This window comes from Poeciliopsis prolifica, unplaced genomic scaffold, assembly GCF_027474105.1.
Source record: "Poeciliopsis prolifica strain line A6 unplaced genomic scaffold, Auburn_PproV2 SCAFFOLD006, whole genome shotgun sequence".
Lineage (NCBI taxonomy): Eukaryota > Metazoa > Chordata > Actinopteri > Cyprinodontiformes > Poeciliidae > Poeciliopsis > Poeciliopsis prolifica.
The window spans coordinates 6,860,595-6,884,831 of NW_026562381.1; the positions used below are offsets into that span (position 1 = coordinate 6,860,595).

Sequence of the window (24,237 nt, forward strand, 5' to 3'; positions counted from 1 at the left end):
TCCCCAGCCGGGGAGGTTTGCTTCTCTACTGGAGATGGTGTAAAAAGAAAGGTGTCAAAATCGTCATACTCTGGGAAGCAAACCTCCCCAGCTGGGGAGGTTTGCTTCTCAACTGGGGACGGAGCAAATGGATTGTAATCAAAAACATCGTCTTTTGGAGATGGTTTAAAAAGAAAGGTGTCAAAATCATCATACTCTGGGAAGCAAACCTCCCTAGCCGGGGAGGTTTGCTTCTCTACTGGAGATGGTTTAAAAAGAAAGGTGTCAAAATCATCATACTCTGGGAAGCAAACCTCCCTAGCCGGGGAGGTTTGCTTCTCAACTGGGGACGGAGCAAACTGATGGGAATCAAAAACATCATCTTTTGGAGATGGTTTAAAAAGAAAGGCATCAAAATCATCATACTCTGGGAAGCAAACCTCCCCGGCTGGGGAGGTTTGCTTCTCAACTGGCGACGGAGCAAACTGATGGGAATCAAAAACATCATCTTTTGGAGATGGTTTAAAAAGAAAGGCGTCAAAATCATCATACTCTGGGAAGCAAACCTCCCCAGCCGGGGAGGTTTGCTTCTCTACTGGAGATGGTTTAAAAAGAAAGGTGTCAAAATCATCATACTCTGGGAAGCAAACCTCCCCAGCTGGGGAGGTTTGCTTCTCAACTGGGGACGGAGCAAACTGATGGGAATCAAAAACATTCTCTTTTGGAGATGGTTTAAAAAGAAAGGTGTCAAAAATATCATAGTCTGAAAAGCAAACCTCCCCAGCCGGGGAGGTTTGCATCTCTGTTGCAGATGGTTGAAAAAGAAAGGCATCAAACGCATCATACACACACATTTCTTCCATTCTGAAAATTCTCGTGAAAAACAATGTTGAACTTCAATGAGCTGCTTGGAAATGAACAGATGTCTTGAACACATGCATTTATAATCTCAGGTGTTCTTTGATCTAGAATTGCTCGTCATCGATGAGGTCATAACTACAATGAGGTCAATGTAGTTCTGGGGGAATGTCTTGTTTCTGCACGTTGTTATAGAAACCATCAGATCAGTTCTGCATGACCCAGATTATTAACTCTTTGCAACGGTGTCATTTAATCATTCGAGGTGCCATGACATGAAGTGAGGAACGGGAACTTAGCGACTGAAGTTGTTTTCCAAAGATGTTTGGAGTCGGCATGTTATTTTTATTGAAAAGAAATATATTGATAAACTTCTTTTTATAATCAGGACTGCAAGTTCCTCTTACCTTCTTTCCTTCTTTCTTTGTTTCTTCCTTTGTTTCTTTGTTTGTTTCTTTCTTTCTCTCTCTCTCTCAAGTACGCATGCATGAGTGTCTGCTGCATGTGTGGAATGGAAGGAGCACGAGTGTGATATATATAAGGATATCAATACATATCCAGTATCAATACAGTATGTCGATACTGGAATATATATTATGGGTCTTCACTTTACTTTACTTTTCACTAAATTTTTTCTGTGTGATGTAACTTCAAACCATTCATAGAGCATATCTAAAATATTTTAGATAAAATCCAAATTCAGAAGCTGAAAGACTGAAGAATAATGCTGCTCTACATGCTATTAGAAAGCACTGGCAAAGAAGTCAATCCAGAACAATCATTCATTTTACTTAGCTGTATAAAGAAGATCCATTAGCTTCTGCCGCAGTGCTAGGGGTTTCCGCTGGGCTTATCAATGAATATTTAACTGTATTTGGTGCTTAACCTATTAAAATGGCCAGTTCTAAGCATTTTTAGAGAGGCTCTTAAATAGTTCCAGATTTCAGGAATTTGTGGGCATTTGGGGTCCCTAAACATTCTACCAATACAGAATAATTACTATAAGTAATACCCTGAGAAAACCCACACAGGACCTGGGATATTGTATAAAAAACACACTGGAAGACTTGTATAGCTGAAATTTACAAAATAAATATTTTCAGTTTTAACTACCAAGCAGGACTGCAAAGAAATACTGTGCAACATAATGAGAAAAATGTAAAAACATATGGTTCAAGAAACAAGACCATCATTTAATACCATGTGTGTTGATCAAACCAAATTCAGCTTTTCTGTAAGCACGGTTTATTGGCACACATAATGGTAAAGCATACATACCAGACATCAGATATGACACTGAACACCTCTGCTATATAATGTACAAATGGTGTCTAATAATACTAGGCTCAAACATATTTTGAAATGTGTTAGCTTCCTTACAAATACACAAATAAATACCCATTAGATCGAATTGTATAAAGACATCTGTCGTTGTTTTCTTGCCCATTTTTAAACAAAAATCTAACAAAAGATCAAGAATATACTGGGGTATTGATTCGATTGAAGATTAAAGAACAATCGTGAACACAAACACGGGGATCTTAAAGCATTTCTGTGGGGTGGATAAGATTGTATGTCAATCTGAAAATGCAAAACTGGTTTGTTCCTTCAGTTTGTCACTAAGTCCTCAGTAAATGGTCATGTGACAGTGTGGCTGTTTGTTAACTTTGTGGCTTTGGTTCTGTACTAGCTAGAGAGGTGTAGAAACATGAGAAATTTTGGTTCAAAATAAAGCAAACCAGCATCCATACAAACCACCCTACAGAAATGAGAAACTGGTGTAAAACAAAAACAGCTGCCATATCCAAACTGCTTTCAGTGGTTGATTTACAGTGGACAAAATAGATTCCACCTCTATTTACAGAGCTACAAACCTCGTTACAGTGTTCCCAAACTGATGAACACAAAAAGCAAAAACCAAACGATGCGTTTCAAAGAGCACATTTATCAAACCAAATAAAAATTTTATAAATCATGCAGGAGAAGGCTTTTGTATCAGTTTGGGATTAGGTCGTTAAAGGGAAAGAAGTCCAACTTTCCAGGAATAATAATAAAGAAAAACAATAAAGCATCAAAATGTGTCAGCAAAGTTCACAAACTGATTGGCAAAATTACAATGTGACTTCAAAGGATTCAGAAAGAAGCAAAAATACCAATAGACAACAAACACAATCAAACTGGTTTGCATGAAATCACAATCTGCGACAGCCGCAGTAACGTTAAGAAAACAATTCCAGGACAAGATTTTCCTCATTTGAAAAAGCTTCCACTTTGTAGAGAACTTTTATTTCCTCTTAATTGGAAATGAAACTCGGGCAACAGTAGAAACAAACCAACGGCCGACTGAATTTCCAATAAAAATGCAATTGCCTCCAACAATGTTTCATTTGAGTCCAATGTGGTGAGACACTTCCATGGGCTCCGCTGGCTGCTGAAAACCACCTTCCCTTCACCAGCTTTCTATTTCAGAGACATTTTGTTTGTTGTTTTTACTCTTCTCTCTTTCCCACTGTCCGCAGTCAGCATGATGACTTGTGACCTGCAGGTCAACCAATCACAGCTGAGGTATTCCACCAGACAGGAGGTTCGTATCTGAAGGTCCGGGAGGGAGAATTTGATCTACAGCTTTCCACTGAAGGGGAAAAGTCAGTCTGCAATAATCATTTTATTTTACATTGCATACGTTTTGTATGCATTTATTGTCTGTAGATACTTCTGAGAAGTTCTCTGTGTTTTTTAAAAGAAATGTTACAATGATTCAGAGAAGAAAATATCCCAGCTGACAACGTTTGGCTAGACATGTCAGTGATGAGTTTGCAGACGGGTGAATTCATTATGCGGCACGGAAGCGCTGTCCTCAGGGTGAAGGGGGAGAGGTTTAAATGTCTAACTCACATGGAGCCAAGGATCTGTTGTTTTCTTCTTTTATGTAATTTGTTTATCATATTTTTACTGCGAGGGCTGGGGCGCTGTGCTCTCGGGCTTGCTGTCCTGGGCGGCGGGGGGTTTGCTGCTCCAGGGGGCGTTGTTTCCCAGAGCTGGGGCTGTTGAAATCGTCCTCGTCATCCAGACCGTTGGTGGCGTCGTACTGCGTGTTCTCCAGACGGGTGATCAGACGCTCATCCTCGTCCCCAAACTCGCCACCCATGAGGGTCGGCTCTCCAACAACCATCACGTCCTGTAGAGATGCAGAGAGGTTGATGAACTGAAGTCTTCTCTTTCAAAGTAGACCTCACATCTTTAAGTCAAACTATTTTCACATCTACAAATTCAAAGTTATTTACCCCCTTAGAGGTTTCTTCTCTTTATGATTTTTTTGTGACACTTAAATTTATCAATTGATCAAACAAGTTGTATATTTACCAATATTACTGATATTGCAAGATTTTTTATATTGTGCAGTCCCAATAGAACCAACATGGCCGTAGAAAACATGGCACCTTTAAACTAGGGTTTGTGATGCTCAACTGTCATCAAGAAGTTGTGATAATTGGCAAGGAGAGTTCTTTATATCTCTGTTGATGAACTTTGGCTAATTTTGCTTGAGGGAATTGTTTTATTTTGGCCAAATTGGAGGATTTGTGAGCCAGAATGGCCTGGTTAAGGTCACATCACAGCATCTCAATTGGATTTAAATCGGGAGTTTGACTAGACCCTTTCAGAGCTTTACTTTTTAAGTCATTCTGATGCTCCGCCTGCTGTGGATCACTATCCTGCTACATAAACCACGTGAAGTTGAGCTAAAGCTAAAGTTCACAAACCCCCAACCACGTCTGACTCTCTTGAAATGCTTTAAAAGTTGTAATGGGACACAGACCAGACCTTACAAAAAGGTCATCATTCTCCAGAACAGGATCATCAAGATATTTTTTTTTTTTGGTAAACTATTGGTCCATGTTTTCTCCATTTGTGGATTATGTATCTCATCATGGTTCGCTGGAAATTTAACTCTCTAAAACATTACAATTTAAGAAAAGGGTCAGGGACTTCTTACATAATTTATTTTTTTACATAATTCCAAACTGGTTTGAGTTGTATTTTATTTTCTCCTTTAAATGGCCAGCTAAAGAATTGAAATGCTTTGAAGAGATTCAATAGTTTTTAAAATAATTATTATTATTGAAATATGGACGCTAATATAGTGAGATCCACATCTCTGATTTATTTTATTTTTGGTTGCAAATTTTATGAATTTTATCACATTTTTAGTCAGTGATTTGTAAGTACACAAAAATAAAAATAGTTTTGAAAAACTTTATTGTGGTTATGCTCTGGAACCAACAGGTGCAACTAAGGGGGGATTTGAAATGCAAATTGAATGAAAAAAAAATCACACTTGAAATGAACGAGTATCTGATTTTTCTATCTAATCTTTGTTCTCAGACCATCAGAACATCAAAGGAACATTGATATACTTAGACTTTTGAATAATATTTGCACTACTTCAATCAAATGATTATGCTATACAAAAGATAATAATATATTTAGCCAGCTTTAAACAGAAATACCACAAGGTCAAAAAGACAACCGTTGACTTTTAATAGCCTTTATCATTACATCATGTTTTCTGTCTGATAGATAATACCCAGTCACTGAAAGCTGTGTGTTTTTCTGTTTTAAATGCAGACCCCCCACTTGCAGCGAAATGACAGAAAATGTGCGTGTATGTTTAGGACAAGTGCGGCTGTATCCAGTGAACCCATCTGAATGGGCGACCCCTCTCTGAGCCCCCTGTGCAAATGAAACCTTCCCATACACTGAGTGGATACCCCTGGTGCGCTGTACCAGGCAAGATCAATACTCATCATGTAAGACATATTTCACAGAGATAGCCCTCTCACCCTGGGTCATGGAAAGGAAGGACTGAGATTAATCCATTATCTACTGATATCTGTGACTCGTGTGATGTGAATGAATCCTGATGTAGAGGGATGCCCCCTGGAAGTCCCCCTAGTCACGTTTTTAAATTCCTCTGCAAAAATAATCCTCGTAGGGTAATTTATTATTTCAAGCACCGATCAATAAGGACCTCAATTACTGGTATATTTATTCCTGAGTTGTTGAGTCTCATCCTTTGTTGCCGCTGAGTTTCTGGACCAGCTATTGTATCCTGGGAAGAAGCCGTTCAGTTAAATGGAGTGCACGCTTCACCGGCTGTGTGTGTCAGCGCTGCCTGGTTGGGAGATCTCACTCTCCACAACCGTCTCCACCGCAAGAAATACACAAAAATAACCCACAAACGTGCATGTGCACTGGACAGAAGCCAAGACAAATCCACTGCATAACCGCAGCGCTGCAAACAATTCCACACCAAAAGCAGATGAATGCAGATTAACCCTGCCTGCAGTCCTGTAAAAAGTAAGCATTGATGTAAACATGCACAACACAAACTGCTTCTACTCCAGTCCAAAAACCACAACAAAATGCACAAACACTTTGATGGGAATCACAAGGAAATCCATGAATCCAAGCCATCTCCTCCCTGTTTCCCCCCAGCGACCACTTCTACACCTCTCTATGCCTTAATCAGGCTAATTAATTTAGGTGAGCTTTTCAACTAAATGACAATATCCACACTGATTTGTCAATTTGCATAGCTAATTAAGTCATTAGCTAAAAATGTACTGATTGCCAACAAGCCTTGCATTCACCATCTGCTCCTGCGAGGAGGCCTGTCAACCTACCTCCGGCCAAATTTAGGCAAACCCCTCCTTCCCACCATCCCTCTTGAACAAAATCTCTTCGACGATAACAGCTGGTGGCTAGTCTGAGACCAGGGAGAGCTAATTGTGGGCTAATTAATACTGTCTACTTGTCTACTCATCTCGTTAGGAGTTTGCTTTCGCACTAGCAGAAGCAGCAAGATCTTGAATGGGCCAATGCAGAGAGAAACGCCTCCTTTCTCGCTTGATTCCACCAAGTGTTGCATCAGGATGCATTCATAGAGATTAGCAGGAGGACGTATCCACTCCTCTTCAGAGCTTCAAAACAACAAGTGAGAATTTAGTGGGTTGGAACAGGATGCAAAGTTTCGCTAAAGGCAGGACAACCAGACAGGAGACACAAAATCATTTAGTCATTTAAGGATTGTATTTAGAAACATCAGTTAAATCATAGTTATATACAGCCAAAAAGAAATCTTGCACACCTTACAGAACTTGTAATAGGAGAAGAAAGTTTCCAAAAGTAAAAATGGTTAAACAATCCAAGTAAGAGTATACTCCAGTGCACTGGAAGAATCTTATTGTTTGGGCATTATTGGTATGTTCTTTCACACCTATAATCGTTGTATTTGATCACCTCTTCAGCTTCTTCTCTTTGCAAGGCCCTGTGGTTATTGGAGATGATATATTTTAAGATAAAAACTGATATATTGGACGTAAAAGGCAATCAATGGATTTCAGACCTTTCTTATTATTTGCATCTCCCAGGAGCCATAAACTAATATTTGGCATAAATTTCACAATATTTTGGTCATTTATGGATATTTTGTTTTTGTAGTTCTTTTTGTCCAAGGTAGACATTAGCAAAAAAATAAATCAACTTTTCTTTTTTAATCTTAGAACTGGGTGAAACGCAAACATAAATATACTCACATTTTTCTGCATTTTGACTGTATCTTATCAATTTGTGCAGTAAATTAACTTTATTTGACCATCATCAAGATCCTGACATAATTTTAGCTCGATATTTCACAACTCTTTTTGAAAAAGGTCTTAAAGGTATTCCTCTGTGTTTATTATTTCATACAAAAACCACATGTTTGACAGATGTTACAAGTTTAAAGGCCTTCACTTGTCTTTGCAGACAAGTAGTGCAATACAACTTTCTCAGAATTTTTTTCTTAAGTCAGCATATTCATAGTCTAAACTGATGTTAAACTGGAAAGTGAAAATGGACATCGAGTTTTCCCCAGTTTATGATAATCTTCCTGTGTTCTTCCAGAACTTACTGATTTCCCTTTCTCAGAGTTTGGGACAGAAATTTGGAAATAATTTTCAGTTCCATCATGATGATGACCCCAAACATCATCAAATGTTTTTGGAAGGCTTACATTAAGCTTACTGAATAGCCTTCTCCGAGCTCTGACCTCAAATCAGAACATTTGTTGGCTTCACTCAAAAGCCCGATCTTTGGCAGGAAATCAACAAACAAATCAACTCTACCAATCTCCAACAAAGACGAGTGGTCAAACATTCTTGCCAGACATTTTAGCTAAAAACTTTGATAAAAGCTACAATATATATATATATATATATATATATATATATATATATATATATATATATATATATATATATATATATATAATTCATTAAAGTTGTTTGATGTATATTTATTACAGCCAAAAAATAGTTAAAATCTAAAAGCTCGAAATATGTATGACATTACAATCTGTAATGTGCGTATGTAACTGCATGTGCCACATGCAGTGCAGGTGCAGTTTTTGTTTTTATTTTTTCAACTGCGATTTGACTCAAAATTAAGGCAACTTAAATCTAATGTTAAGGTAGATCTATGGATTATAAAACAGGACCATTTCAAGATGACTTCAGTCTTGGATGTTCCCAAGACTGAACCACTAGAGGTCAGTGTTGCTCATTCTATGCACAGCCTCTCCACCACCACCAGCTAACCCTCCCCTCTACCCCCTTCCAGTTGCAAGGGTCCACTCCTTATTGTTATTGGACTCACGTAGGCTTGTGTTCAGCCACAAACGAACAACTTCTCAGACAAAGACAGCAGGCGCACAACATATGTAACCAGCATGTAACGGACCGCGCTGCCCGTCTTTAAGAGTTGTGTGGATGCACGACACAAGTGGGAATGTGTATATGTGTGTGCTTATGTGAGTGGGAGGGTAGGTAGGTGGAGGTGATGAGGAAGAAGAAGAGGGAATGGGGGTGGTTGGGGTTGGAGGTGGGGTTTGGGTGGGTGAGGGGGGGCTCAATGATGGAGCAAAGACGGAGCTTGTGAAGAAGAAGGGGGGGTGAGGGTGTATACAGATATCTGTGATAATGAGAGCTGGCACAGAGCCACGCTGCCTTCCAAAGAGAAAACAATTTGCGAGTGCAGTGTGTATATGTGCATGAGATGTACATTATGTATGGGTGAGACGAAGGCAAGCAGGTAAAAGGCTAGAAAAAGATGAGACAGCCAAAGAGTCTTCAGTAAATATAGACGGTCAGTGCAGAATGTTTGTAGGCAGCTCAGGGTGTAGCACATTTAACACTACTGTCCATTTAAAAGAACAACAAAATTAATGTTAGTTGAAGTCAGAAACAAAATTAATTGGTCTTTCTTTCAAACCCTTATTAGAGGACTAAATTGCTCTGTATGCCAATTCAGTTCAATGACATCTCAAACATAAACCTTGTTTTTTTATTGAATAAAGAATAAAATGTATTCTGGTAATGTTTGGGAGAGTTAAAGAACTTGAGGTCAATTAAACATTCCTCACTTGGTATTGAAACAATATCCACGAGACGTGAGAGGAAGAGCAAATGGCTAACATAGGGTCCTTTCTACATCTTTATTTGTTGTACTTATTTAATATGTATTACATTTATGTATTGAATGCTGAAAAATGATGTGATTTTCATACCATAAAATAAAGAAATGTATTGGTGACTCGTGTTAACAGGGATGTGCTGCTGGTTTCCAACTTTAATTTTGATGAGGGCCCCAATTAACCTTGGACTGTCCCTGAGCCTTTGTCTGGTTCCTACATGCAGGTCTCCTACAGAATCCTAGTGTTGTAAAATCTTTCCTCACAACAAGTCACTTTTTGAGATAAACTAACAGAATATAGACTCAGTATATTTACTGTGAGACCGGGGAGATATAGAAAGCTGGTATAGAAAGCTGGTAACACTCTTAAATTTTCCATTAGGCTGAATTAGTGCTGAGGACAAAATGTACGCACATTAATGCCAACCAGTAACACCTTAACAAAAACAAATTCCCTTTATTTTTTGTATCAGCGCACTTTTTCCTGCACTGAAATGATCTGTGTAGAAGAACAGCGGAGTGCTGTGCCGGCGCATCTACAGAACAGTAAATTGGATGCTGGGGAGTGAATGTAATACAGCATGTGTATAATGAGCATTGTGTGGAATAAAAGTAGAGCCTCTGCAGACAGCACACCCACAGCGGCATCCAATCCTCCAGGGAGGTGCCAGGCATGTGGTGAAACACTGAGCTGTTTAGGCGGCTGTTTAACCTTTAAGTACGTCAAGTAACCTTTAATACAGCCGTGTTGCCAAATCAGGCATTTTGAACCTAATACAGGTCATGAAGCTGTATGCTTGTAAAATCCATTTAAAGCCCTTCAAAATTCATTTGTTTAATCATAAAAAAACTATATTATTATGACAGTTTAATGAGGATATAAAATAGATTAAGCCCCTGCATTAACATAAAACTTCCATATTTATTAGTAAAAACACAATGGGTCAGATGTTTATTTAGAGATTAAAAAAAATGTTTTTCCGATTTGATTTTTTTTTAATACAAAAAGCACATTTAAAAAGTAATCGAAATAAAAAGTTAAATAAGATTCATATTTATCACATGCCAACTTAAAAACCAAAATTACTGAATGTTTTCCCAATCATGAGAGAAGGTGTTAAAAGTTACATTCATCCCACCTTCAGCTTTATAAACAGAGAAGCTGCCTGACCAAAACTGGCCCATATATAAAGTTTAAGATGATATTTATTATACATTCACACATAAAGTATGTGTTATGTTGTTATGTCATTCACACCTTTGTGAAAATAATAATAATAAAAAAAAACACATGTATAGCACCCTTCACATTTATGGTCCACCAGCTAATATGTGTAAAATAAATAAATGCAACTTTTATAGCACCAATGTAAATGCATATTGTAGATTCTAAAATCTTAATTTGAGTCCATTTGTAAAGTGGCAGAAAAAAAGATTTCACAGTAAAATTTAATTGTTTGTGCCATAATAATTGGCAAATGGTGTTGGCTTGTATTCCAAAAGCATAGAAAGATTGCTGTAATGCAGCTTTAAATAAATAATCCCAAAATAATATATTTGGACACCATCCATATGAACTACTGCTTCGGAATTTGTCAACATACTGCTATAATATCCCACCAATGGCCCAATAAAATAATAATTTCATTGTTTTAAACTCACAGAAACTCAACAGGAACATTTGAAGAAGAATTTAAAAAATTACACCAGTAAGGAAATATTTCTGATTAATTCGGCAAAAATAATGGTCAGTTATTTCTTCAAAGTGAAAAGTAAGATTCAAATTTCACAAGTACAACATGTCTTGATGTTCCACAAAATCCTCTGAATTTCCTTCTGTTTAGATGCACAAAACATGAAGTTTTCAATCTACCAAAACTTGGTACAAACATACCAAGATAAGAAACATTATGAAAGCAATCTAAAAAGTGACTACAACTGAAGATATTTTTATATTTATACTTTACAGTATGAGAGTCTAGGAATGTTTATTTAGTAAACAAACTCTTCACCTGAAGGAACATATATTGCCCTTGGGTGTGATACTGCATTTATTTATATTTAAAATTCAAAATTTTTAAAGTTCTTAAGTCAGAAATACAACAAGAAAACTAAAATTAACTCAGAATTCTGTCTGTGTAAGTCAAAGTTTGCAGAGCGTCAGATATAGCCTATGCTATTTAGAAAGTTTAGCTTCATCCCAGAAGTGAGTGGAGAACCAATATCAGAAGTCTATTTATTACAGTCATTCTTCAAAATGGTGAATACAAGACAACATACTATTTAGGTAAACCATCGTAAGTTAGAAAACACTTTCATTTAAACTTCCCATATTATTGACAGATCAAAAATTGCAAAGTTTCAAACAAGCGCTAAATAAGTTCTGACAAAGAGGTCAATGCATCACAAGCCGTTATGGTCAAAGATCAGTTTTTGAAAACTGGCAAATTTTTTATGTGCAACAAATTAATTTGTATTTTGTGATGTGCTCAGTGTTTTTAATCAATCTTATCTCTGTTTAGTTGATTTATTTTAAGGCACAATACATTTCCCTTTTTTGTCTTACTGGAGTACAAAAGTAAAAATATTGGAATTTTATATCATTATAAGTTATGTGTTATAAAGTTGCTGTATTGTTAGTGAGTTACATGTTCCATTTTATAAAAATAATCCATATTTGTTTGTCAAACTTTTTTTCTTAAACATTATATCAATTTTTTTCATTTCTGAAGTAGCGACATACATCCACCTTAAAAAACTGAAAACTTCCTTTGCAGCAGCATGATGCTGCAAAGGAGATGTCACTGATTACCAAGTAAAATTAACTGCTGTTGGGCAGTCTGTGGGTTTAGTGCTTTGCTCAAGGGCCTGGTCAGTGTACTGGCTGTGAGAGGGCAAAGCATGATTTCACCACCCACATTTTCTGATTCGCTTCAAAGTTCTTCTTTTATTTATAGCCCAAGGCTTTGGCCACTTGGATGAACAACAAGGTCTCATTGCTGGTTGGTCGTTTTAAATAAAAATTCCGAAAAGGCAAATATTTTTCTGAGAAATAGGAAAACATTTAGCAGACAGCTGTAATGGTTGGTCACAAAGCACCCTACAAGAACAGTTACATTCTAATCTTTTACTGAAATGTTTTTTTGCTTTGATCACTTTCATTTTGTCCCATTTTATTTCATATACCTCTTCTATTTTTTTTTGTTTGTTTACAGTTTTAAAGCTTTTTCTTTCATTTGTAAAAATAAATTAAGCCATACTACCTGAAATGCCATTAGGAATTTCTGGTGCTTGTTTGGAACCCTATAAACATTCAATTGCAGCTACAGAAACCAATGATGGCTCCTTTCTGAGATGCTTTGACGAAAAGCGACTGCTAAATGGCTGTACGTAAATAAAAGAGGAGGCAAACCGAGAGGAGCTGATGCTTACAGGTACCTGACTGGAGAGGCTGAAGTTGGTGGCGGGGCTGCGCTTTTTGCTGGCGGCGGTGCCCACGCTGCTGTTGGCGCTGCTGGCTGAGTTCTTCCGTTTCCTCCTCTTCGTGGTTGTCTGTCGGGCAGGCTCAGCTTTGGCGCGACCAGCAAAGAGAAACAGAGGCCATGCCAAGAACATAATGCATACAGACGGAGACAGGGTGTAGGAGTGTGCGCAGTGTGTACAATTTGCAAGTGAGATCATGCAAACTTCTTCCCAGTGCTTGTACACTGAAAACACATGCAGACAGAAGACGGAATCCCACAGACATGTTACACAGATAAGAGCCTCTATTAAACAAGGATGCATGCTTTATCTTCAGAGGTGAAACCACACAAGCGTTAACATCTCCAAACACATGCAGCTTTAATAAAGAACCTCTGCTTCATTACATAAATGGTCAACTATAGACCTTGATGTTCAATGTGTTGCAACTTCTTCAAAAGCAAAAGCAAGACTGAAAGAAGAAACACAACTGTTTGACTTATTGAAATCTAATTAGCATTAACACTGAGTTTTTATTATTCCTATTGAGAATCTGTGATTAATAGCTCTAATTACAAGTTGTAGCCAAGTCATCACATGCAATAAACATCTAACACATAATTTTGACATCAGGCAGGTGAGAATACATGATAAGCTTGCACATGAAAATGCATTTCAGTCCATTCAAGCAAACAAGGAAAATAATGCTGCTTTCTTGAAAGACAACGGATAGTCGATATTGTTAGAGAGAAGATACCTTTTTTGTGATTTGTGGGAAATATTTCCGTTTTGAAGTTCTGTGGGTGTCCAGCTGAAACCGGAGCCAAAATTTGTTGTGTTGGTTAAAAAGACAGACATATATCAGAGGGTACAATAGAGAATTGCTAATAACATCAGTAGGAAATGCAACATACATCAAAAAGAATGTGAAGTTAATCTATAAGTGAAAAAATTAGAATTACCCAGGTAAGTAGTTCAGTTTGTTCCTTTTATTCCCTGACAGTTTCACTAACTTTTTTTTATAGAATATATGTAGTGCATAATTTATAAATACAAGGTTTTGCAAATTCTTCAGGCATTGGTTAGAAAGCATTATTCCATTTAATCTCAAGAGAAGACAAGAAAATCCTACTGTGATTTTCAGTCAGATGTCTGAAAGTGAAAAACATTTTCTGAGGTTTCTGTCTAATGATGCTCTCATATTCAGTTATAACAATCAGAGACTCATAACACAAACAGCACTATAAATCAGAACCGCAAGAACAAAGGGAATTTTATCCGCATCTTATCTCGTTTGATTTCAAAAAAATTTGACAGATATGTTTGTTTATGAAAAAAAAATAAAAATTAAAAAGGCTGCTATTGTGAGGGACAATCATTTGTGTTATCCCACTGGTTTCCTCTGATGCTGAGCCTGTGACGCACAAAAATCGCTTCCATTTCCACCAAAAGAACTTATCAGAGCATAAATACACCCGTGGCTTCCTTCCTGCAAAAATCCCAACCTGTTTCCGAGCTGGAGAAGAATCGCAGGAAAAGAGGAACAACATCACCAACAAGGAAAACCCTCATTTCAGCTAAACTGCAAAGATTGTGCAACAGATGTGTCAACATGTAAATGAATGAGAAAGAGTAACCTCTTTGTAAAGGGTCAACACTGTGAGGAGTAATTGTTAAATAAAACGCTGCATATTACCATAACGCTTGTATAGAGCAGAGACAAATTCTGATCTGCTTTTGCTCTTTTACCATGTGCACAAATAACTATCAATGCAGCCAGGAGCCTTTATTATATTCATAAAATGCTTTCCCTTTCCTCACTCCCTCTGATTCTGTTTTTTTCTTTTCTTTGAAGAATGTCGTGGACGCTGGGGAGCCGCTGTCCGGGGAGCTGGATCTGCGAGTTTGATTACACTCGGTACTCTTAATTAAAGTTACACAGGTCTGAGTCAAAGGCTTTTTGACTGGTGTTGGTTTTTAAAGACATCTCGTCACGCCTCGCTAAGCATTGCTGTAATTTGCAGCCACTCCAAAGTGTCCCAAAAAAAAAAAGAAAAAAAAAAAGGCCTCGGCTTACTCCCTCTCCGGCTTAAGACCGCGCAGCCAATTTAAGCTCAGTACTTTTCAGAAACCAGCCTGCAAACATCAATCAAGGGCGCCTGAGAGGCCTGTTAAAGATTGGCAGGGTTGAGATTCAAGAGGCAACTCTGAATTCTGATGATTTTATATACCTGACAGGCAAAAAAAAACATATTTCAGGAATTAGGATGTATAATGGCAAATTTGGGAACATAAATGATGCAATAAAACGCACTCTGAGTGAAAATATTTCTGCACAGTGATAGATGGAGTGGAATTAAAAGCTGTTTAAATGGAAGAATAAACTCAAAAGCTCAGTAGAGGGAGCAATTACCTCTCACTATTCTTTATGAGGAACCAGCTGTTATAATGATGGTTACTTCAGCCCCATTAGGACTCACTTTTATTGTATTAAATATACAGGAAAACAAAGCAGAATTTAAGAGTTTTGCTGAAAGAAATGGCTCTTTCAGGGTTTAAGAAGAAGAAAACACTATGCATTATGTATTTACCTGGTGGTGCTACCATTCTCTGCCATTTTTGGAACAGACATGTCTTGAGACAGTCCCGAGGACTGAGGTTGTAGGTCTTATGCCTCGACATGAGCTCTTGCATGGGCTCCAAGATGACGCACAACTGCAGACACAGCGAGACAAAGCAGAAGCTCAATGAAAGCAGAGGACAGCATCGCCAATTCATTTAAAGTATTTAAAATTCTCTACCATTTATTTATTTTTTTACTGCTGATGCTGCTCCTGTCATAATAAACCAAAACCAGAATAGGTTGAGTTTGTTGCTCAATTAATCACTCGCTCACTGACGTCTGAGTGATAAATTAGGAAGTAAACTTATTTTTATAGACACTTTAGCAAAATAACTTTAACTTTTTATATCAAAGTGTGTCTGGAAGGACCAAAGACAAACTTCTGATTTATTTATTTATACTTTTCCTCCCATTTCGACATTTATAAACATAAAATTCATTATAATTTATCAGAATACAATGAGACAGATCAACAGTGAAAACATTGCACGGTTTTCTACATTTTTCGCAAAGAAAGCTCTAAAAAAGTCTGCAACACATTTTGTTTCTGGTTGTAACATGACAAGATGTGAAAAGTTTAAGTTGGAATAACTTTAGAGGCCACTTTGTATTTAGTGACATATCTAATATATGCGACAAAAATATTAAAATAAGTGTAATTTGTACTTCAGTAGAATAATCTCACACTGAAAATTTTTGAAAAGTCCAACCTTTAAATTCACAACATCTATTAATCAATCAATTCAATCAACCAATATTTACACAGCACTTCACGCACCCAAAGCGCTCCATATGTTCACAGAATAAAACATGACCCAAACAAAATCATTACATAATTTAACAGATAAGAAGAGACCAGCTAAAAAGAAGGAAAGAAATGACCTTGATAAGAACAACATAAGAATTTTTGATAAAATACAATTAAGCTAAAAACATGGATTCTTAAAAGGAACTTAAAATACCTTCAATTGTCTGCTGTCCTTACAGAAGGGGAAGATTGTTCCACAGTTTGGGAGAAACAGAAGAAACTCTGCCTAATAATTAAGATTATTGTAATAATGTTTTGTCATTTATACTTCAGTTGTTTTAAAAATGAATCAAAGGATATTTAATTCGTAATCATTTCTGTTTTCCTCAGTGATAAATGTGATACTCTTCAAAATGGGAAAGACAAGAGATCATGTTATTTAAATAAAAGTATGTTGGGAAGTAGCTACAGAAAAATATGTTCATCTAAAATTTAATAAAAAAGTTTAAAACAACTGGAATGTTGGCAATCAAGGCTGGATGAGGATTCATATTTATCTTCATCAGATGCAGGGAAGGACAATGAAAAATGAGATTAAAATAGTTTCATAACAGCTGCCTGTTATGAAACTACATCTAACAGCCACCATGTCTACATAACAACTATTTATTTTAAAGCTTTAGTACACATCTTTAGCAACAGGGCCGATAAATGTGGAGGCCACTGTAATAATCAACACACATTTCTGTCTTTAGAGCAGAAACCACAGAGAACAGCCCGTCCCTCCCACCCTGCGCCTCATAACATCCCCGCATTGAAACAGCACGAGTAAAATATTCATTCTGAAGAGAACCGTAAATCTCTGGCGACCAGCTTTGAGAGGAGGCTGTCATCTTAAATACATCAAGACTGGCTTATCCATGAACATCTGGATGACATTACAAGTTAGTTACACCACTGTGTTCGGCAGCTGGAATCATCCAGATACGTGTTGGACAAGTCAGTAAAGAGGCTCGAAGGATTTTATCATACTCCAGGTAGATTCCCAGTTTATCTGTTTAAGTAAGCAGAGGGAATATTAACATCAAACGTGGTATTGTATGCTTTTAATTTATAAAACAGTTTTCATCCTAAAAAAGGAAAGCCATAAAGGTCACCTGGTGAAATTGCATAGCATGTAACATCAGTTTCCTTCTTTCCTTCCTTTCTTTCTCAACATCAACAGGAGGAGGAGCGCAATGATCATTTGTTGAAATGGCTTCAAACAACCAACATTTATGTTCTGCATTATTGGGAAAAAGCTGCAAATGTTTTAGGGAGGGGGATCTTTGTGGGTGGATGTGCTCACCAAACGTTTGACTTCATCGCTTGACTCCAAATCTGTATCCTATTATCTGTAAATGTTGGCCATGCAGAGTTTTTCCATTACAGTGTCTATTACCACAAATGTTTAAGTTGTTTTAGTGTTTCTGTGGTCTATCAGGAGGATCTAAACAGCTACAAATGACTCTGAAAAGCAAATTTGTCAAGATTTTTTCTCTTTGTCAAGCACCAGGTTTGTAGTGCTTTTTCTTGTAAATGTAAACCCTCCACTGTCATGAGTTGTAATTTCTTTCTCATTTTTATTTTATTTGTGGATAATGATGTGGTTGCACTGGAAAACACATTGCTTAAGAACATTTACAACTATTGTTCATTTCAAAATTGCATCCACACCAGACCCTTCCATACTAGAATTATGGACCCGTGTCTCAAAATGTTTCCCATTTAAATTCAATTGTTTTTCAGACTAATAAGAATTTTCAGGCTGCTTGTATTGTTTAAGCACAAAAACTCACTCTGACTTTATGGCAGATATTTATACAATGATCAGACTTTAATTATACAGAGGATCCATGCCCATTTGCTCCTCAGTATTTGCAGATATTTCCATGGAAAGTGCCTCCAAATTATTTGTGGAAAATTTGGCTACTTGTGGATTTTTTTTTAGCGGATAGCGAAAATATATCATCCTGCATTCAATAGCAGCCGACATATTTTTATTGACTCACCAACACCACAGTATAATTAGTTTAAGAAATCTAGCTGGGAAGTTTTTAAAGAATGGATATCTATCTCTTTAAGAGGGAGATAAATCATGGCAACTGTCTGAGTTAGTAAAACTGGGACTCTACCAAAGAATTCAAGCAAGTTTCAAAGCACCTCCAAAGTTCCCACTGATGTTTTTGACATTTGAGTTGAAATACTGGTTAAAAACGCCAAAGCTTTAGTCAGTGTTCTTCTGTTTAAAGTGTTAATGGTCATCCAGGATTTGATCCGGTCTAAGCTGTCAAACAAAGGATGAGGGGATGAGGGGATAAAAGAAGATAAAGGCCTAAGACAGAACCCCGGGGAATCCCAGAAGTGATGGGAACAGCTAAAGAGGAAAACTGCCCAACATGAACTGAGAAGCTCCAGTTAAGTATGACCTAAATCATGAAAAGGCTGTGATCCTTATAAACTGCTGTAAATGAGACAACAGGTAACAAAGAAGACATGTTTCAGTGTGTATTAATGCCAGATTGATGTCGAAACTGAAGTTGATTTCAAAGTACATTCTTTAAAACCTGTACAGTAAGGGCTGTTTACAAATGAGATAGAAATGTGTTAAAACAGAAGGATAAAGCTTCCAAGCAGGATTGAAACAACTGTATACAATGAGAAACAAAATATACAAATATTTTTACATAGTCTATCTTTTTTGTACCAATTCTGACCTGATTAATACTTAAATTAAATTCTCAACTTTTTCACACTTCCCACTGCTGATTGACTTGGCCAGTGCAGTTTCTTAACAGCTGAGTGTTAACTACTCTAATGTGTCCACATAGTTGCTGTCTCCTAATCAGAGTGTAATGTAAGGTCAAAATTGCTGCAGTGACGGTAGGCGTGGGTTTACTAAGTTGCTCAAGGGCACTCTCATAGTCATTATGGAAAGAAAAGGAGACTGTTAATCATCCGTTGCATACTCAAATGATCTCATCTGACCTTCAGCATCCCACCACTCCTACTTTTCTGATGTCACTTCTAATCAGCAGGTTGTTTCCTTCTTGAAAAGGTCTGTACAATGAAATAAAAAGAAATCTTTACAGGAGTATTGAGTACAATCCACCCACAGCTATTTGTAAATTCGTGTTGGAGGCTTTTATGCAACCTGCGTTGCAACATTAAGAGTCCAAGCAGAAATGATAGATGTTCTCCAGTTCTTAAAACAGTCGATCTGTCAGCGGCAAAGTCGGCTGCTTAAGTCAAATTACCCTACATGAACAAAGCAATGCTTGTTCCTTTTTCCTCAGCTGATATGTTGGTTCTGTTTGGATGCTACACCACTAGAGGAAAAGTGAGCATCCCTGTGGCAGACTAATCCAGTGTTCTCCTCTGATGGTTCCCTCCTGACATAGTAATATCCCTCCCCGGCTCAGCCAACAAGCCCTGGCTCTCTGCCTGAAAACAAGGGCTATTTTCAGGCTGAATAGCAGGAAGCCAGCAGCTCCAATACATGGAAAGGCTTAAACACTACAAATGAAAAAAAAAGATGTGTGTGTTTGTGTGTGAGTTTGAGGGAGAGAAGGCAAGTTGTTGCCCCTTTAGCCAGGAAGCCGTCACTCTCTCTTGGAAGGTTTGATAAATGCTGGGAAAGGCCATTTCCAAAAGAACATTATTACTAGTCTAATGTGAATAAAAGGAATATTTCACATTGACAGCCTCACATAAGTGACAAAAAACATAATTCGTAGAATGTGAGACTAAACCATATATATAGTGGTGGTTTCCAAACTGAAGAGTCTGACATCAAGATGGATCTAAAGTAGTGCAAAAAAGAAAGTTAACTGTATTATTTTAGTCTATTATATATTTTTTTTATATATTCTTCCAACTTCAACTCAGTGGAGATTAATCTAGGCTTTAGATGAATTGTTCTGGATCCTCCATGATAATAGAATGAAAACAATATTTAAAATAGATTAAAAGTTTATTCTAAGAAAGATTGCTAGTTTTAAATTCATCAGACAAGGATTTCTGTGGCATATATTGAGGCATCGTGAGTCACACTGAGACAGTTTAGACACCTTAACCTCACCCATTAAATACAAGTTTTCAGCACTCAAGGCATAAACACCATTTTATTTCTTGAGTGCTGACCGCGTGAATCACAAAAATAAAGGAGCAGAAAGAAAACCTTCAGTTTGTAATTAAAGAAGCTTGAATTACGCATTCTCCCATTTAGCCGTGCTGGAGTTGCCTTCTGTAAAGAAAATTTTTTGTTATAGAACAACAGCAAAAAAAAAAAGAAGAAAATAAAATCCATCCTGCTCCCTCGCTCCTTCTCTGTGTGTTTTTCTTCACTCGGCTATAATAAGCTGCGAAGGTGCCGTACTCTGATTCGCGCCATTTCACAATTATGAGTCTCAACAGGGAGCGTTCATTAATGTTATGCTAATTTTCTGTATCCAATTAATTCTTTCCTCTCCCCGTTTCTCTCCTCTTGTTCCCCCGTTTGGAAATTGTACCTGTCAGTCAACTGTGGTGTTGGAAAAACACAAACAAAACCCGCTGAAATCATCACTAATGCATTCAGCGATTGCTTACATCCTACATTACTACATGTTAAAATGCAGAGAAAATTATGTGCATTTATAAAGTAAAGTTAAACAATATTATTTCTTTTTATGTATACAATCAAGTGTGGAAATACCCATGCGTCATAAAGGTTAAACCTTTAACTGGTGTAGAAAACTTACAAAAAATGTGTAAATTGTGCAAGTGAGAAGAGAACAAAAATATAACATGTGCATTCAAACCTGCAAATACATTTCTGAATAAAAATTATGACTTAACTGCAGAGCATGTAATGTTTTCTGACAAGAAGCATATTACAAATAAAGAAGCATGAAAATTCTGCACAATAAAAACAACACTATACTGTCTAGACATGCTACTTAATTAGAAATTATGAGCAACATAATTTTTCTATGTATGGATATCAGATAACAATAGCTCCTTGGCATGCATCAGGAGTGACAGAAACTAAACCAAAAGCAGAATGGCATTCTGAGATCCAGCCCCCCGAAAACACACACAGAAATTCATACGCAAGGCACTTACCCTGAGGTAGTTGAGGGTGAAGTTGGTCAAGCCCATGCGTGTGATGTTTTTGGACAATTGTTCCAGCACCTGAGGGTCTTGCGCCTAAAATAAGGAACACATAAATAAAATAAGGGAATTTAAGAACATTTTAGCCTATATTATATTCCTCTGGACAATAGTTAGGTTCATTAGTACATATATTTGAGGTATTTGATTTTTATTTATCTTCACACTCTTGCAAAATTGACAGCTGATCAGTTATATTGCTTGAATTTTTACAAATATCTAGCAGGATTTGTTGTTGGTGGTTTTTAAACTAGGTTTGAAATTGCTGAATGTGGGTTTGTCAAGCCACAGTTTCAGAGTGTATTGGAATAAATAATGACAAGACACAGAAATATGCAACCCAAAGAATAGAAAAAATAAAAAGCACTGGTTTTAAACCTTTTGCTTTGCACTTTTATGAAAAACATATAAAGCATAGCAAGATGGCACAAAATAATTAAGAAAACCACATAAAAACTAATAAATAAATATTAGAACTCCAGCAATTATATTGAATGTTTCAGAGAAAAGGGTACATTTTTGAAAAGTTTCCTTTCTTAAAAAAGTAAAAAAATGCTGGCAATTATAAGTATAAATCTAAAGGTTTCTTTTTCTCTAAACTTGTTTGCTCCACAGATAAACATTCACATCATAAAGAGCTGGAGGTATTGACAGACCAAAACACAGCCCAGACTAAGCAGAAGCAGCGCTCACACTTGGATTCAGTGCCTCATGAAAAATGCATAATTCTATCTCCAGTCACATCTCTGTGTGGGGAAAGTCATGAGGGAAGCGGGGGAGTCCTTTTGTACCGTCAGCAGACCAGCATGAATGATAGCAGGATTGAACTAGTGTGCATTATTTGACAGCTGGCGGGATCACAGTCTGAATTACTTTACTCATCAAGCAGAATTAGGATGAATGTACTGTACACATATTTTTCTTGGCATCACCGGCACAGCGATGCATCAACAATTTAGAAGAAAGTTGAGGAAATACTGACACATGTGGATGAGAAGAGATGGAGGCTATCAGCTCAAGAAACTCAGCAAATAATAGAAGTAAAAACCAGATCAGAGGGTCAATCATGAAGTTTAAAATGAAGACAATAAACTGTATATGCATTAAATCTGAGAGGATACAAAAAGGAATGTGTAAATGTGTCTATAAACAGTCCTTATATGGATGGATAGTTGTAATGTCTTGTCCTCCGATGTAGTGAGGAAAAATATCTTAAAACATTAGAATCCACAGTTACCATCCAAAATGCAATCACATTTAACTCTTAGTGCTTCTTAGTGGTGGCAATATAACAGCTTTGTTTTTATTGCCTTCTGTTTGTGCCGGTGCCATAATCCAGTGGGTTTTCAATGGGAATTTCATTTTAAAGGAAGTACTATTACAACCATAACAATCGGCAACACATTCATTACTTTATTTGCAAAACAAAACAGGTATTTTAAATGCAAACATTGACAGCAATCCAGTAAAAGTTTAAAATAAAAATTCATAAAATATATGACAAAACACAATTTTACAACCTGTAACAAAGTATTATTTTATTGCTATATAGTTTCAGTGAAACACTTCTGCATCTCTTAGAACCAGATTATAAATTTAGATATAAGTGCAACAAACAGAAACTCATTCATGGATCCTGTTGATAAGTTTTATTTTTCTATTGCCAGAACAACAAGCTTTGCAAATTTGATGTTTGCAAAATAGAGATCTGACTTACTTTAGTTAGTTGATTATATGTTGTAAATGTGTACTTTTCCACCTCAATAAAATTAAGTTGATGAATAAGATGCACTTTTTAAAAATGATTTGCTGATTTTGAAAATAATTTACAAGTAATTTTACAATCTCTGTGCAGGGATTGTAAATCCCAGAAAGGAAACATTTAAAGCTGTAAATGATCTTTCAAAAAGTCTATTGTGCTGTGACCAAATTAGCACCTCAGGTCTCAGTGAACATTAAAAATACTAAAGAACAAGTGAATAATTGAGATTCCACTGTGGAAGCGCCATCTATGAGTGGGAAAAATTTATTTAAAGTTTTATTTTTATTTTGTGGTAATGTACCAGCAATAATGAAAAGTAAAAGCAATAATAAAAATGACAACTTCAAGTAGCTGTGCCACGCTAATCATAGTCCCACACTGTAACTCCATTAAATCATGTTTTGAAATGTATTGATATTTACTGAGGTTCTCATCAAACCAACAGTGGAGAAAATGGTAACAATTATTTTGACAATACAACCAGTTATGTTTTTTTTTTAAGTCATTAACTTTGACTAATCTTTTAGATGAATCCAAATTTTTATCATGATGAAAAAAAAAATCTCAATAACAATAAATGATCCGACAAATGCTCACCCCACGCTACACCCTGTCTTGTGTGGAAAGCCTGATCTGGTCAATTTTTTGTCTAATTCAAAAGCTTCATAAAAAATAAAATATTTTTCAGCTTCATTTGAGGTCTGGTAAAATATTAAAAAACTACGCTCCAACCCTCGCTTTGAAAAGTGGTTTCTTCCAAAGCACTTCGAGTTCTCCAAGAATCTGAAGTTTCAACTTCGCTATTCTGACTCCCATGTGTCTGTATGTGCTTTCATTAGCTCAAGCAGTGATCAAAAGAATGTACTTACACTCAAACACAAATCACAGAAGACCTGGCCAGGACCCACAACAGTCCACAATATCCCACTCTCCAGGAATTAGCGTGAATACCCAGAGGGGCCAATTTATTGGTGAGTAAAATTCATAAGAAGTTTCAGGCAAAAAGCAAGACTGGATCTTAAACCTTTAAACCCACATTATAAAAGAGAAAAGGATCATATGGTCGTTTCAAAGCAAATGTGGAAAATGTAACGAGATGGG

At 36.7% G+C, this 24,237-nt stretch overlaps 1 protein-coding gene across 1 annotated transcript in view; it reads right to left on the reverse strand.

Annotated features, from left to right (window-relative positions):
• Positions 1-2,059: 2,059 nt before the first annotated feature.
• Positions 2,060-24,237, reverse strand: part of LOC129360421 (LIM domain-binding protein 2-like) — an 89,879-nt gene continuing 67,701 nt past the window's right edge. The window contains 6 exon segments of the mRNA XM_055030626.1: positions 2,060-3,873; positions 3,875-4,015; positions 12,787-12,917; positions 13,568-13,621; positions 15,402-15,525; positions 21,327-21,410. Of these exon segments, the coding sequence (XP_054886601.1) occupies positions 3,787-3,873; positions 3,875-4,015; positions 12,787-12,917; positions 13,568-13,621; positions 15,402-15,525; positions 21,327-21,410 (621 nt within the window). The 3' untranslated portion in view covers positions 2,060-3,786.